We start from the raw sequence: 12,814 nt of genomic DNA, 5'->3' as shown, positions 1-12,814 counted from the left end.
CTATCTTAAATGTTAATAAATGGTACAAATTTTATTTAATTTTCCTAAAGATCTGAATAAAAAGACAATTGTAAATAAATTATTAAAGAGAGAGCAAAAATTAAATTATGCTATGATATTAATCACTTTTAAGCCTAAAAGAAATCACATTGGCTTTTTCGAAAATTGTAGTCTTTGTTAAAGTTTATTAGCCTTAGTTCAAACTTGATATATAGTATATATGGGATCCTTTCTAAGATTGTTTAGTCACTTTAGAAAAAAAAATTAGTTTATACTAATAAATTATTGAATAGTTATGATTTTACCAGATTAAAATATTTATATAAAATAATTAAAAGGATTAAAAAGAGATTTTTTCACCTTTCTCATAGAATGCAACGTCCATACATATGAGTTGGCATAAAGTAGATCTTATTTGTTAATAAATAGTTATTGATATATACAAGATTTATTCCGTAAAATTAATAAATTTAAAATTGACATATCTTTCTTAATTAATTAATGAAGCACAAAAGGAAAGTAAAAAAAAAAAAAAGTCAAGAATAAATATAATAGAGTACAATTGAGTACTCATGATTTTAAACATGTCAACTTGTTTTTAAAATTTCCATAGGTGAAAAATTATATACATTATAAGTTAACGAAAATTAAGTGATGGTGTCAACATCTAGATACACAGCAAAAAATTATAATTTAAAAACAAATTGAAAAATAACTCATTATTGATAGCCAAAAACATTGAAACATAAAAGACAAAATTAAAAAAATTAGAACATATATAACAATCATAAAAATTTTTATTATAAAATTATATTATTTTATAATTTAAAAATAATATATATATCTCTCTTTCATATTTATTTTATTTATTGTAAAAATAATTAATAATATATAAAAAATAAATTATCTTTTAAAATATAAATTATTATGTAAAAGAAATTTTAATCCATTATATCATAAATATATATCAATTCACGTATCCAAAATATTTATGATAGTTCGATTAATAAAAGGATTAATTTTAATTTTTTTATCTAAATAAATAAACTAATACGTAATTTAATTACAAAAATAATATATATATATATATATATATATATATATATATTATTTTTTAGTTAATACTTAACCAATATTCACCTATAATTACCAATGAATTATATCTAAAATAACATAATTTTTCTATGCTCATCTAGAGATTACGAGTTCAAGATTTTTTATCTTTAAAAAATAAACACATTCATCTATAATTTATCTTGACTTCTTATATGTTGTATCAGTATCACTATGAAAAGAAAGTAGAAAAAATGGTAGTGATACATAGAATGATTAAAAACAATGAAGGCAATGAACAGAAAAGAATCTTAGTTTAATAAGTTGCATACCACATTAACATGGTGGTGGTGCAACATTCGAACTTCCTTGGCAGCTTGTTGGAGTCGGCTGTTGCAAGCCACTGCTCCTTATTTGGTCGTACTGTTCACGCACAAATTCTCAAGACTCACCACACCCCTCTCCCTTCCTTCCTTTGCAACCATCTAGTCAACATGTACTCCAAACTCGACCATCTTACCTCTGCCCAACACGTTCTCTCTCTCACCAACACTCGCACCGTCGTCACTTGGACTTCCCTCATTTCCGGCTGCGTTCGCAATGCCCGTTTTGTCTCTGCCCTCCACCACTTCTCTAACATGCGCCGTGAGTGCATTCACCCCAACGACTTCACTTTCCCGTGTATCTTTAAGGCTTTGTCTTCGCTGCAGATGCCTGTTACCGGGAAACAGGTTCACGCCCTTGCGTTAAAGAGTGGCATGATTTATGATGTCTTTGTTGGGTGCAGTGCCTTTGATATGTACAGTAAAACTGGTCTCCTAATTGATGCTCGCAAGATGTTCGATGAAATGCCTGACAGAAATTTGGCCACATGGAATGCTTATATTTCCAATGCATTGCTTGATGGAAAGTCCTTGGATGCAATAGGTGCATTCAAGGAGTTACTTTGCTTGAATGGAGAGCCGAATTCGATCACATTCTGTGCATTTCTTAATGCGTGTTCTGACATGTCAAATTTGGAGCTCGGGCGTCAGTTGCATGCTTTTGTAATTCGTGGTGGATACAGGGAGGATGTCTCTGTTTCGAATGGGCTTGTTGATTTCTATGGAAAGCGTGGGGATATCATATCTGCTGAAATGGTTTTTAGCAGAATTGGGTGGAAGAATGTTGTTTCTTGGTGTTCTATGCTTGCTGCTCTTGTGAAAAACCATGAGGAAGAGAGGGCTTGCATGGTCTTCATGCGAGCTAGGGAAGAAGGCGTTGAACCAACGGATTTCATGATATCAAGTGTGATTAGTGCTTGTGCTGAGCTTGGAGGGCTTGAATTGGGTAGGACAGTACATGCACTCTGTGTCAAAGCATGCGTCGAGGAGAATATATTTGTTGGGAGTACACTTGTTGACATGTATGGAAAATGTGGAAGCATCGAGAATGCAGAGCAAGTCTTTGGTGAAATGCCTGTGAGGAACTTGGTAACTTGGAATGCACTGATTGGTGGATATGCGCACCAAGGTGATGTAGACATGGCTTTGCATCTATTTGAGGAGATGACATTGGGTAACTGTGGTATAACACCAAGTTATGTGACATTAGTTTCTATATTATCAGCTTGTAGTAGAGCTGGGGCAGTGGAGAGAGGGATGCAGATATTTGAGTCGATGAGAGTGAACTATGGAATTGAACCAGGCTCTGAGCATTATGCGTGTGTTGTGGACCTTTTAGGAAGATCTGGTTTTGTTGAGCGCGCATATGAACTTATAAAAAGAATGCCAATTCATCCCACTATTTCAGTCTGGGGAGCTCTACTTGGGGCTTGTAGGATGCATGGGAAAACAAAGTTAGGAAAAATTGCAGCAGAGAAATTATTTGAGCTTGATCCTGATGATTCTGGCAACCATGTAATACTATCTAACATGCTTGCATCTGCTGGCAGGTAATTGTTTAAGACCATCTTGGCAAGTCTTTCTTCCTTTAATCACTATATTGAAGAAGTTTTAGTGGAAAATTAATAATTTCACTTCAAATTGATCTAACATTACAATTGCATAATGCAGATGGGAAGATGCTACTCTTATCAGGAAGGAAATGAAAGAGATAGGTATTAAAAAAAACGTTGGCTATAGTTGGATTGCTGTCAAGAACAGAGTTCATGTTTTTCAAGCAAAGGATAATTTTCATGAAAAGAACTCTGAGATTCAAGCAACGCTAGATAAGCTAAAAGAGGAGATGAAAAAAGCTGGGTATGTTCCTGACACCAATTTATCACTTTTTGACTTAGAAGAAGAAGAAAAGGCTTTAGAAGTTTGGTATCACAGTGAAAAGATTGCTCTTGCTTTTGGTCTCATAGCTCTGCCTCTTGGAGTTACCATACGGATTACAAAAAATCTTAGGATTTGTACAGATTGTCATAGTGCCATTAAGTTCATCTCAAGAATTGTTGGTAGAGAAATTATTGTGCGAGACAATAATCGTTTTCATAGGTTTAAGGATGGTTGGTGCTCTTGTAAAGATTATTGGTGATAGTTTTCATACTGTGTCGACAGAATACTAATTGGAAATATAAAAAACAAGGGAGAAAAAGAAACGTAAGCCTAGAGGGGTGCTAATTATAAAAGTGAAAAAATAGATTTAATCACTTTAACTTTGTATAATATATAAAATTAAAATAAACAGTACAATTAGGTATTCTTTAATTATGTAACTTTTTTTATAACTCTTGCTTCTAATTTTCTATGTATAGTTATGTGATTATTAACCTTATTTTTATAGAAGTTTATCTCTTAATCAATCGAGACATTAATAGTTGGTTTATTAGTTGGTTTATTTTGTTAGACGGAGTATATTTTTGAAAAATTATTCTGTCATGGTAACCTTTTAAGATTTATTCTATTGAAAAATTAAATTTTTTAAAAGCCAATTGGTAATTTATTATCTTTGTATGGAGGGTTTTTCATCTATATAAATTATTTAGAAAACAATTTTATTCAAAATTATTAAAGGATTAGAAATATAAAATTTTAGATAAAGTAAAAAAATATGTACAATATACATATATATTAGAAATATCTATATGTACTCAAGACAAAAGAGATATTTACAATATTTTTTTTATTTATAAATTATAAACATTATAAAAATAAATTTTAATTTTGATAAATTATCAATATAAAAAAATTTTACAAATACATTCAATTATATATTATTATGTTAAAAAAAGCTTTACTTTTTATTTTCATTATGTGAATAATTATACAAAAGAATAAATATAATAAAATAATCGTATAAAAACTTTTATATTGCCTATGCATTAAGTTAAACTAAAAAAATTAACTGATTATAGATGCTCTTAAATTATAAAAATTATACTTCTCAGGTTTAAGGGTAAATGTTATTTTTATTTTTATATAAGGATCAATGAAAATATATTAATAATAAAAAATTACACTATAATCAAATAAAGCATAAAATGAACAATAAGTACATAATAATAGTTTAAACTAATTAAATAAGTAACAAATAATTTTAATTATAAAATACACTTCTGTTACACATTCAAATCTTTTTAGCAACTAAGTCTAAATAAGTTGGCCCAAATTCAATAAAAACTACTTTCATTACAAGCAGTATGTACAGTGTACACACGTGCGTTTTACTAACGTAAATATATCTTTTTTCGTATTCGCGTTCCTTCTTCTTCTACGCTTTCTTCCTTCTTCTTTTTCGTATTCCTCTTTTTTTTGCGTGTTTTCTCGCTATTATCGTTCTTTTATTACTGCTGTTGTTGCTGCGTTTTTTCTTTTCTTTATTTCCACCAATTGATTTTTTATTTTATTTTATTCATCTCAAGAGAATGAAACAAGAAGAATTACAAGAAAATAAAATAAGAAGAAGAAGATAAAGAAGAAACAGCAAAATATGAGGAGGAGAAAGAGAAAGAGTCTTAAATTATATAGAAATATCAGAATAAAAATACACTGAAATTTCTTAACAAATAGACTTAAATTTCTTAATTTTTACAACGAAATTTTACTAGAAAAGTTCAAAAATATCTTCTTTAATGCTGTATTTTTCTTCTTTTTTTCTTTATTTCTTTATTTTTTTAGTTAAATGAATGCAGGTTTATTCCGTTCCTAGTAATTTTACAGTATATGTGTTTCTTTTTCTTCTTTGTTTGATTTTTTTTTGTTTTTATTTTTGTTAAGATAGTAAACCAAGAAAAAACTTAAAGAAGAAGAAGAGGAGGAAGAGAAAAAGTTTTGAATTATACAAAACTTATCATAAATAAAATGCATCGAAATTTATTAACAAATACATATAAATTTCTTAGTTTTTACACCGAAACTTTACTACAAAAATATAAAAATGTCTTTTTTTAATGTTGTATTTTTTTTCTTTGTTTTCCTCTTATTTCTTTCTTTCTTTTAGTTGAATAAATGTAGTTTTATCCTCTTTCTAGTAATTTTACAGCATTATATGTTTTTTCTTTTTCTTTGTTTGATTTTTTTGTTTTTATTCTTGTTAAGAGAGTAAAACAAGAAAAAATTTGAGAAGGTAAAATAAGAAAGGGTTGGACCTCTCATTATTGTGCTGAGTTTTAAATTATATAAAACTTATCAGAATTAAAATACATAAATTTTTTTTAACAAATACACATAAATTTCTTAGGTTTTACACCGAAATTATTTAATAATTATGACACGCAAATTCAGTTAAAAAATATGCACACAAACAAAACTAAATCATGAACAAAACCACATCTAAATTAATTTTGAATTAGACAACGTCATTAATACGACAAGAATTCAACGATAACGATAAAAAAATGATGATGACGATAACGATGATGACGATGATAATATAATGATAATGATGATGATGAAGAAGAAGGAGGAAGAGGAATATGAAATAAAAGAAGAAATTAAATGAAAAAAGGGAAGATGAGTAGGAAAAAGTAGTGATGGTTGTGGTGACTACGATAACTGTAACACCCTACCACACAGAGTCTTATGCTTAAGTCATAAAATTGAGGTAGTGAGATATTACGACCTCTAAAAATAAAAATATACATATAATATAGTTAAAAAAGGTTTATAACTAGGAGCCTTTGAAGAAAAATTTAAAATGAAGGTTGTAACACTCACGTAAACGGAAACTTGTGTATGAAGAAGCGTAAGATATACGTGTATGAATAATACAAAGGGAGTGTCAAAGATATAATTAACAAAGCTTTCGACTCGATTCGCGAAGATAAACTGGCCAGAACATGCAAGTATATATATACATATATATGAAAGAATCCCAAAATGACCCAAAGCAGAGAAATGACATCCTGTTTCTCCGAGTCAACCTCTAAGAGGGACAAACATAAAATACAAGGTGGAGAATCTATATACATACATAAATATAAACAAAGATACGACCATGAGACCCAAGAGTTCTTCGCTTCATCAGCGTCTCTAGAATACAGAGTGGTGCTTCTCAACCTGCATCTGAAAAATAACAAATATTGTATGGAATGAGAATTAGGGGTTCTTAGTATGGTTAAAGTACCCACATATATAATAAATAAGGTCTTGAGAAAGCCGAAAGCGATCCTAGAACCCCGACACTCAGATATGATATAATCTTAAAGGAAATAACTAAACCATAAATTCGGTTATGACGCTCTAAGGTATCCAAGTCACAATATAACTCTAACCCTTGCTTCCACTTTTACCTAACATAACATTCTAAGGTATTTTACCGCTTACTAATAAATCATTGTTAACCAACCGTTACCACTGGTCCAACCAGTCACGGCCTAAGGCCCAAATCAAACCAATCAGGCCTCTGACCCAAATAAACTCAACCCAGCTTCTGGCCCAAATAAACTCAACTCGGCCTTTGGCCCCTTTTCAAAACAATTCATCATTATTATCAGTCCACGACCAAAGTACCCAAAATAGAAAGACAATCACAAATACAAGGAAATACAAGGCAAACATATTTAAAGAACAGTTACAGCAAGTATCACAATTATCAGTTATACAAAATTTATTAGATAGGCAAACCAAAACATGTATGCACACCCAAACAAAGCAAACAAATGCAACTTAAAGCATGCCTGTCCTACTGGCCGTGAGCTCACATGTCGGTTAAATCACCAGAACCCGACACATCTGGTAACTAACCTAGACATTTGTCTTTAGGTTGCGCATCTCCAGGAGGATCATAAACGAAGGAGAGTGCATTTCCACATCAAAGGAGTGTGCCTTTTCACCTTCTCCTGGAGGATATACGAAGAAGAGTGCCTTTCCATATCGAAAGAGTGTTCCTTTTCACCTTGCAACTAGAGAAGAATGTGGGTAGAATAATACGAAGGAGAGTGCCTTTCCACTTTTCTCACACCCTCATCACGACAAGAGAGGGAACTTCTGTCCTCAACTTGCCATCCGAATACATTTTTAAGTTAACGAGCAAGCGGGATGGCACCCAAATCTTGTCCTCTCGACCAATCCGACCACACACAGTTACTCAAACCTAACATACTATGCACTAAAATCATCAACACAACATATCCTTACCATCACCACAATAACCTTCACAACCTACCATTTCTTACGCTTAACAATCCCATAGACATCATCAAGTTTAACATTCACTAACCCAATATACATATATACACACATTCATATCATTATATAAATCTCCATCAACTCATCACTTAATACACCATCATGAAAAATAATAATCAACATCAAAGTTGCTAGTCATCAAACATACTCATACGTTCCAACCTATCCTAGGGTCATCTAACCTAAATTTTCACAAGACATTATATATTAAATACAAGAAACCTAAACTATACCTTGGCCAATTTTCTGATAACCCGGAACACATCAAGCATTTTTGAACCACAAGCTCCATAACTCCAGCCTCCTCACCAACGATACCCAGCCTCCAAAGCTAATCCTTTAGCTTTTAATATCTCAAATTAACTCCAACTGATAACCAATTTCAATCTAACATCACGATTATCACTATAATCAATATAGAGTTTACTAAATTAACATCTCACAAAGGGTTGGAGGGTTCTTACCTGACCTACAGCTCAAATAAGTTAAATCTGACAATACTCGCAGGTTAATTTAAACCTAAATACCGAAATTACACCAAAAGTTCAACATAATACCTATTGGATTTCGAAATTAGGGGAGAAGAAATTGAAACTGGAAAGTAAATTTCTTACCAAATTAGTTACTAGTTTTTGTAGAGAATTTCGAGACAAACGCGTGGTCGCTGACGGCTCGTCAATTGGAACTCTAGATAAAAAATTATGTAGATTTAATTATCAAGTGAGGATTTTGTGGATTTTGGAAGGTGTTCTTCCCTTTTGCTGCCCTTGCAGCGTGTTTGGCTTGTATAGAGAGTAAATGAGCTGAAGCTCATTGACTTTTATATATTGGGTTGGGCCTTGGGTTCAATACGGGTCCAGTTTGTCCGGTTTGGTCTGTTCGGTCTGTTCGGTCTAATTTTGGACCAAATTCTTTAAAATTAGTATCAAAATTTTCATTTTAATTAACTCTATCATATTAAACTATAAAATTATATTTTCTAATTTTTTAATTAATAATTAATTTATTAACTAATTATTCACAAATTACTTGGGATTCACAATAACAAAAAAAAAAGAATAATTGAGATGTTAGTAAGAAGAAGAAAAGAAATAGTAGAAAGAGGAGAGAAGGAGAAAAATACCAAAAAAGAGAAAGATAAGAAAATAAAAGAGGAAAAAGAAGAAAAAAAAAAAGAAGGGAGAAGGAGGAGAAAGAAATAGAAAAAGAAAAAAGAAGTAAAGGGAGAATAAGAAGAGGAATGATTTAAAAAACAGTTTTAATAATTTGGTTAGACTTAATTAAATATTTTATTTAAATATAAAATTTTATTCATATTTTATTGCATCGAAGTCTTTATATACATATTGCACAGGAGAGACTGGAGACTTATGGTGTGTTTGTTTGAGGTGAAAATGGGAGGAAGGAAAAGGAAGGGAAAGAAATGGGAAGGAAAATAGTTATTTTCCTTTATTTGGTTGATGAGAGAAATGGGAGAGGAAAGAAAATGGATGGAAAAATTTTGGTGGGATCCACCAATTTTTTTTTCTTCCAACAATGGAGAGAAAATGGAGAGAAAACTAATTCTCTCTCTCCTTTCAATATTATCCCTTTACTTTTTTCAATATATTTTATAATATAAAGGTAAAATTGTCTTTTTATAACATTTCTTTCCTTCTTATTTTTCTTTCATCCAAACACATCTAAGAAAAAAAAATCCACTCAATTTCTTTCCCTTCCTTTCTTTCCTTTCTATTTCTTTCCTCTCTATTTCTTTCCTTCCAACCAAACATAGCCTTAGTACACAAAAGAAATCAATTCTTCAAGGCAAAAGCACCTGAGAACCAAAGCCAATACAGGAATCGCTTCCCCTTAAGCCATCAGCAAGCTCTGTATCAATTATAATTGCTCTTTAGGAGTTGGTGCAGGTGCTCCATAATAGGAAAACTCCACAACATCCACATCACACCAAACACCACTTAGCATATTGTCGAACATTTGGCATGCAAAAATATAAACAACACAAAAATAGCATTAACAAGTATTCTTTGCAACACCAATTTCAGCACCAATGACATGAAAAATAAGCAGCATTTCGTAGTGACTCAGCAAAGTATCAGTTAATCAATCCAAATAAATTGAAATTCAAACTCAAAGAAGCTTTTCACAGCATGTTTAACTATGTAAAAACTAACATTAATTCTAATAAAAAAAATCCTAATTCTAACCTAAACTCAACTAACAATAGCAAATAATCTTAACCAAATCAAATTAACACTAGAATCAATATATAACTAATCCTAAATTAACTAAAACATAGAAGAAAAGGTGATCTGAGAACCTGAGTCGAAGAACAGAGTAAGAGCATAGGAGAGAGGGATGCAGTGGCAGTGACCAGCCGCTGCTGCGTCTGAACTCGCTGGAACTGGAGTGGCTCTGTTCTGATTCTGCGACTGGAAATGAGGGAGGCAGGGGCGAGCTAGAGAGTCACAGTGCAAGGTTGTAAGGAGGAGAAGAAGATGGTCGCGGCGGCGCTGGATGGGAGCCAGTAGCGAGACAAAGAAGGCAGAAGACAGGGAAAGAAAGAGAAAAGGGTTTTCGCGGGGTTGTTCGGCGAAGGTGGAAGAAGAAGAAGAAAGAAGGGGGGAAGAAGAAGAAGATGATGGTGGTGGTTCTGTGGTTCTGACGGAGACATTGGGGGTGATGATCAATGGTGTCGCTGCGTTGGTGGTCGAAGAGAAGCCAGGGTTGGAGAGCTGACTCCAGAGCTTTGAACTTGGTCGAGTGAGTGACGGGGGCGCTTAGGGCTTTTGGCTCTCTTGGTCGAGTGAGTGAGTGATGTCGTGTACGGAGGAAAGCCACAGTGAATAATCAACGGCTATATTACGTGATAATTATAAGATTTTTACTCAATTTAATTCATATTATTGGTTTATAATCCTAATCCCAATTTGAGATCTAAAAAGTGTGATTCTCTGCCTTCACTAGCTCCATCAGATTAATCACCACTTGTTCATAATCTCCATTCTACTATAAGATTTTTTCAAGTTCACCTTCACCTTTAGCTTCTGCCCTCTCTTCCTCTTCTTCTCCCCAAATTTCATCATAGCGAGCTCTCCTCTCCCCTCGACAGCACCACGTCCCGTGGTAGGCGACCAGCGCGAAAGTGCGTGGAAGAAGGCAGCACAAACTGTCAAATTTTGGATCTTCCCTAATAAACTGTTTTAGATAATCGATCATCACATGGTTCTCAACATTTCCAAGGTCATCGAAAAGGAGAGAAGGTAGCTTAGTGACGGAGAGGAGGCCAGCAACACGGTATTGGCGGCTGGTGAGAAAGGACTTGGGAGGGAGGAGGGGGATGGGAGTATGTATGGCGACGAGGTTTGGTGCTCTCATTGATGAGAGAAGGATCAATTTTGGGGGTGACAAGGTGATAATGGATGGGATGGAGATCAAAGGAGGAGAGATAGGAGAAAAACAGGACATAGAACTCCAATTGTAAGAAAGTTGTAGTGTCCATTCGAGCCAAGAATTTTATGTTGAGAAATTGTTGTTGTTGTTGTAGCGGCAGCACCAGCACCTGTGAGGTAGCTGTAAGGATTAAGAGAATAAGAAGAGACTTCGTGAGAGGCAGAGGCACAGTAACACCAATGTATTAAACCTCTCTCAATACTTAAAACGATATCGTTTTAGTTGTATTTAGGGCCAGAAAAGAAACAACGACATTTACAAATTCAGCGTGATCTCCGTCCAACTACGTCATCAATCTGTCGTCAGAAAATATTTCAGACACGATCGTTGTTAAGTTCAAAGACAAACTTGAAAAAATTTTAGGTTCAGGGACAAGTTCAAGCCTCGATTACAAATTTAGGGATCACTTTGAGAATTAACTCATTTTATTCATGACAATAGATATAGTTGTTTAAGTTGTAATAATTGTTGTTGTAATAATTGGAATATAAAATGTATGTATGTATATATGTATGACAAAAGAAAAAGTACCTTCTATTTTCGGCTTTGTTTATTTAAAGGCTCTTATAATATGTAAATAAGTAATATAATGAATACAAGTAATATTTTACCATTAATAATATTATGACTTAAACATAATATTCTAATAATAAAAGTGTTACAATTTTTTTTCAAGAGTTTTTCATTCATTCTGATTTATTTACACTCTTCATATTTTATAAAAGTTAGATAGGAGTGGATTGTTTTAATTTTTTTAATTATTTAATAAAATATGATTTTTAATTATTTAATATTTTTTATAGATCACAAATTAATTTTAATTCTTTCGCAGTCAAATTTATCAGTATTATAATCTTTAATAGTCAATTTAAAATTTTTAATACTTTAGTCGGGACAAAACATTTGTACCATAGCCCTTGCTGGTGCAACATTTTTTTTTGTCATACAAACACCACTGCCTAGAATTTAAACCTGGCTTTGTTGGAGGCAAACATCTTTCCCACTACATCACATGCCTCAGCCGCTTACTCGTGCAACTTAACTCCTCAGCTTTCCGCATCCTCAAAATCTTCCTAATCTAATTTATGTTCCTGACCCCTAGAGCCAGAAGGACTTGAACTAACTTCTTCCAAGTGTGCTTGCTGCATTGTGCGTTTTAGATTCATTAGCTCCATTTACATCAGTATCAACTCCCCAAGTCAAAATATCATCATCCAAAACCAACATTTCCTCAACACTTCCATGCCTTCTAAATTCTCCCACTAACCATTCGTTGCTATCATCAATATCTTTTATGACAATGGGATCCCAACGATTCGAATACCAGAAATGCTAGTTGAGCTCCTGGTTATATTAACAAATACCCAGTCTTGTAGCGTTTGATGCCCGGGCTCACTTCTTTCCTTAGAAACAGATCTATTGCATTAGTTACAAATAAGAAAGTTAGTTTGAAAAGCACCAAAGGTGTTACTAAGAGTCAATTTCAATAATCTAATACATAGTAAATGAATTCACCAAATAGATTGCGTACCAATTTGCGTGTCCCGCGTACTAATTTATTTGCGTACCTGCTGGATGTCATATGTATATTCCATATAAAATATTTTACATATAGTGTACTGAATAACTGTTCTCATACCAGAATGGATTGCGTTCTATGTAACTATGATCTGATAGCAATATTTTGTATTGTA

At 32.6% G+C, this 12,814-nt stretch overlaps 1 protein-coding gene across 1 annotated transcript; it reads left to right on the top strand.

Annotated features, from left to right (window-relative positions):
- Positions 1 to 1,394: 1,394 nt before the first annotated feature.
- Positions 1,395 to 3,647, top strand: LOC130939950 (pentatricopeptide repeat-containing protein At4g14850-like). Its single transcript, XM_057868011.1, has 2 exons — positions 1,395 to 2,986; positions 3,108 to 3,647. Exons 1-2 carry the CDS (start codon positions 1,395 to 1,397, stop codon positions 3,571 to 3,573), a joined length of 2,058 nt encoding a protein of 685 aa, XP_057723994.1. The 3' UTR covers positions 3,574 to 3,647.
- The last annotated feature ends 9,167 nt before the right edge of the window (positions 3,648 to 12,814 follow it).

This window comes from Arachis stenosperma, chromosome 7 (genome assembly GCF_014773155.1).
Source record: "Arachis stenosperma cultivar V10309 chromosome 7, arast.V10309.gnm1.PFL2, whole genome shotgun sequence".
NCBI lineage: Eukaryota > Viridiplantae > Streptophyta > Magnoliopsida > Fabales > Fabaceae > Arachis > Arachis stenosperma.
The sequence above is the reverse complement of the archived record's forward strand: the minus strand, read 5'-3'. Positions and strand labels throughout refer to the sequence as shown.

Excerpts from the sequence above, each read along its gene's own strand:
- LOC130939950 (XM_057868011.1), top strand. The coding sequence starts at position 1,395 with ATGGTGGTGGTGCAACATTCGAACTTCCTTGGCAGCTTGTTGGAGTCG. Across the intron at positions 2,987-3,107 it reads ATGCTTGCATCTGCTGGCAG|ATGGGAAGATGCTACTCTTA; the intron begins GTAATTGTTTAA and ends TGCATAATGCAG.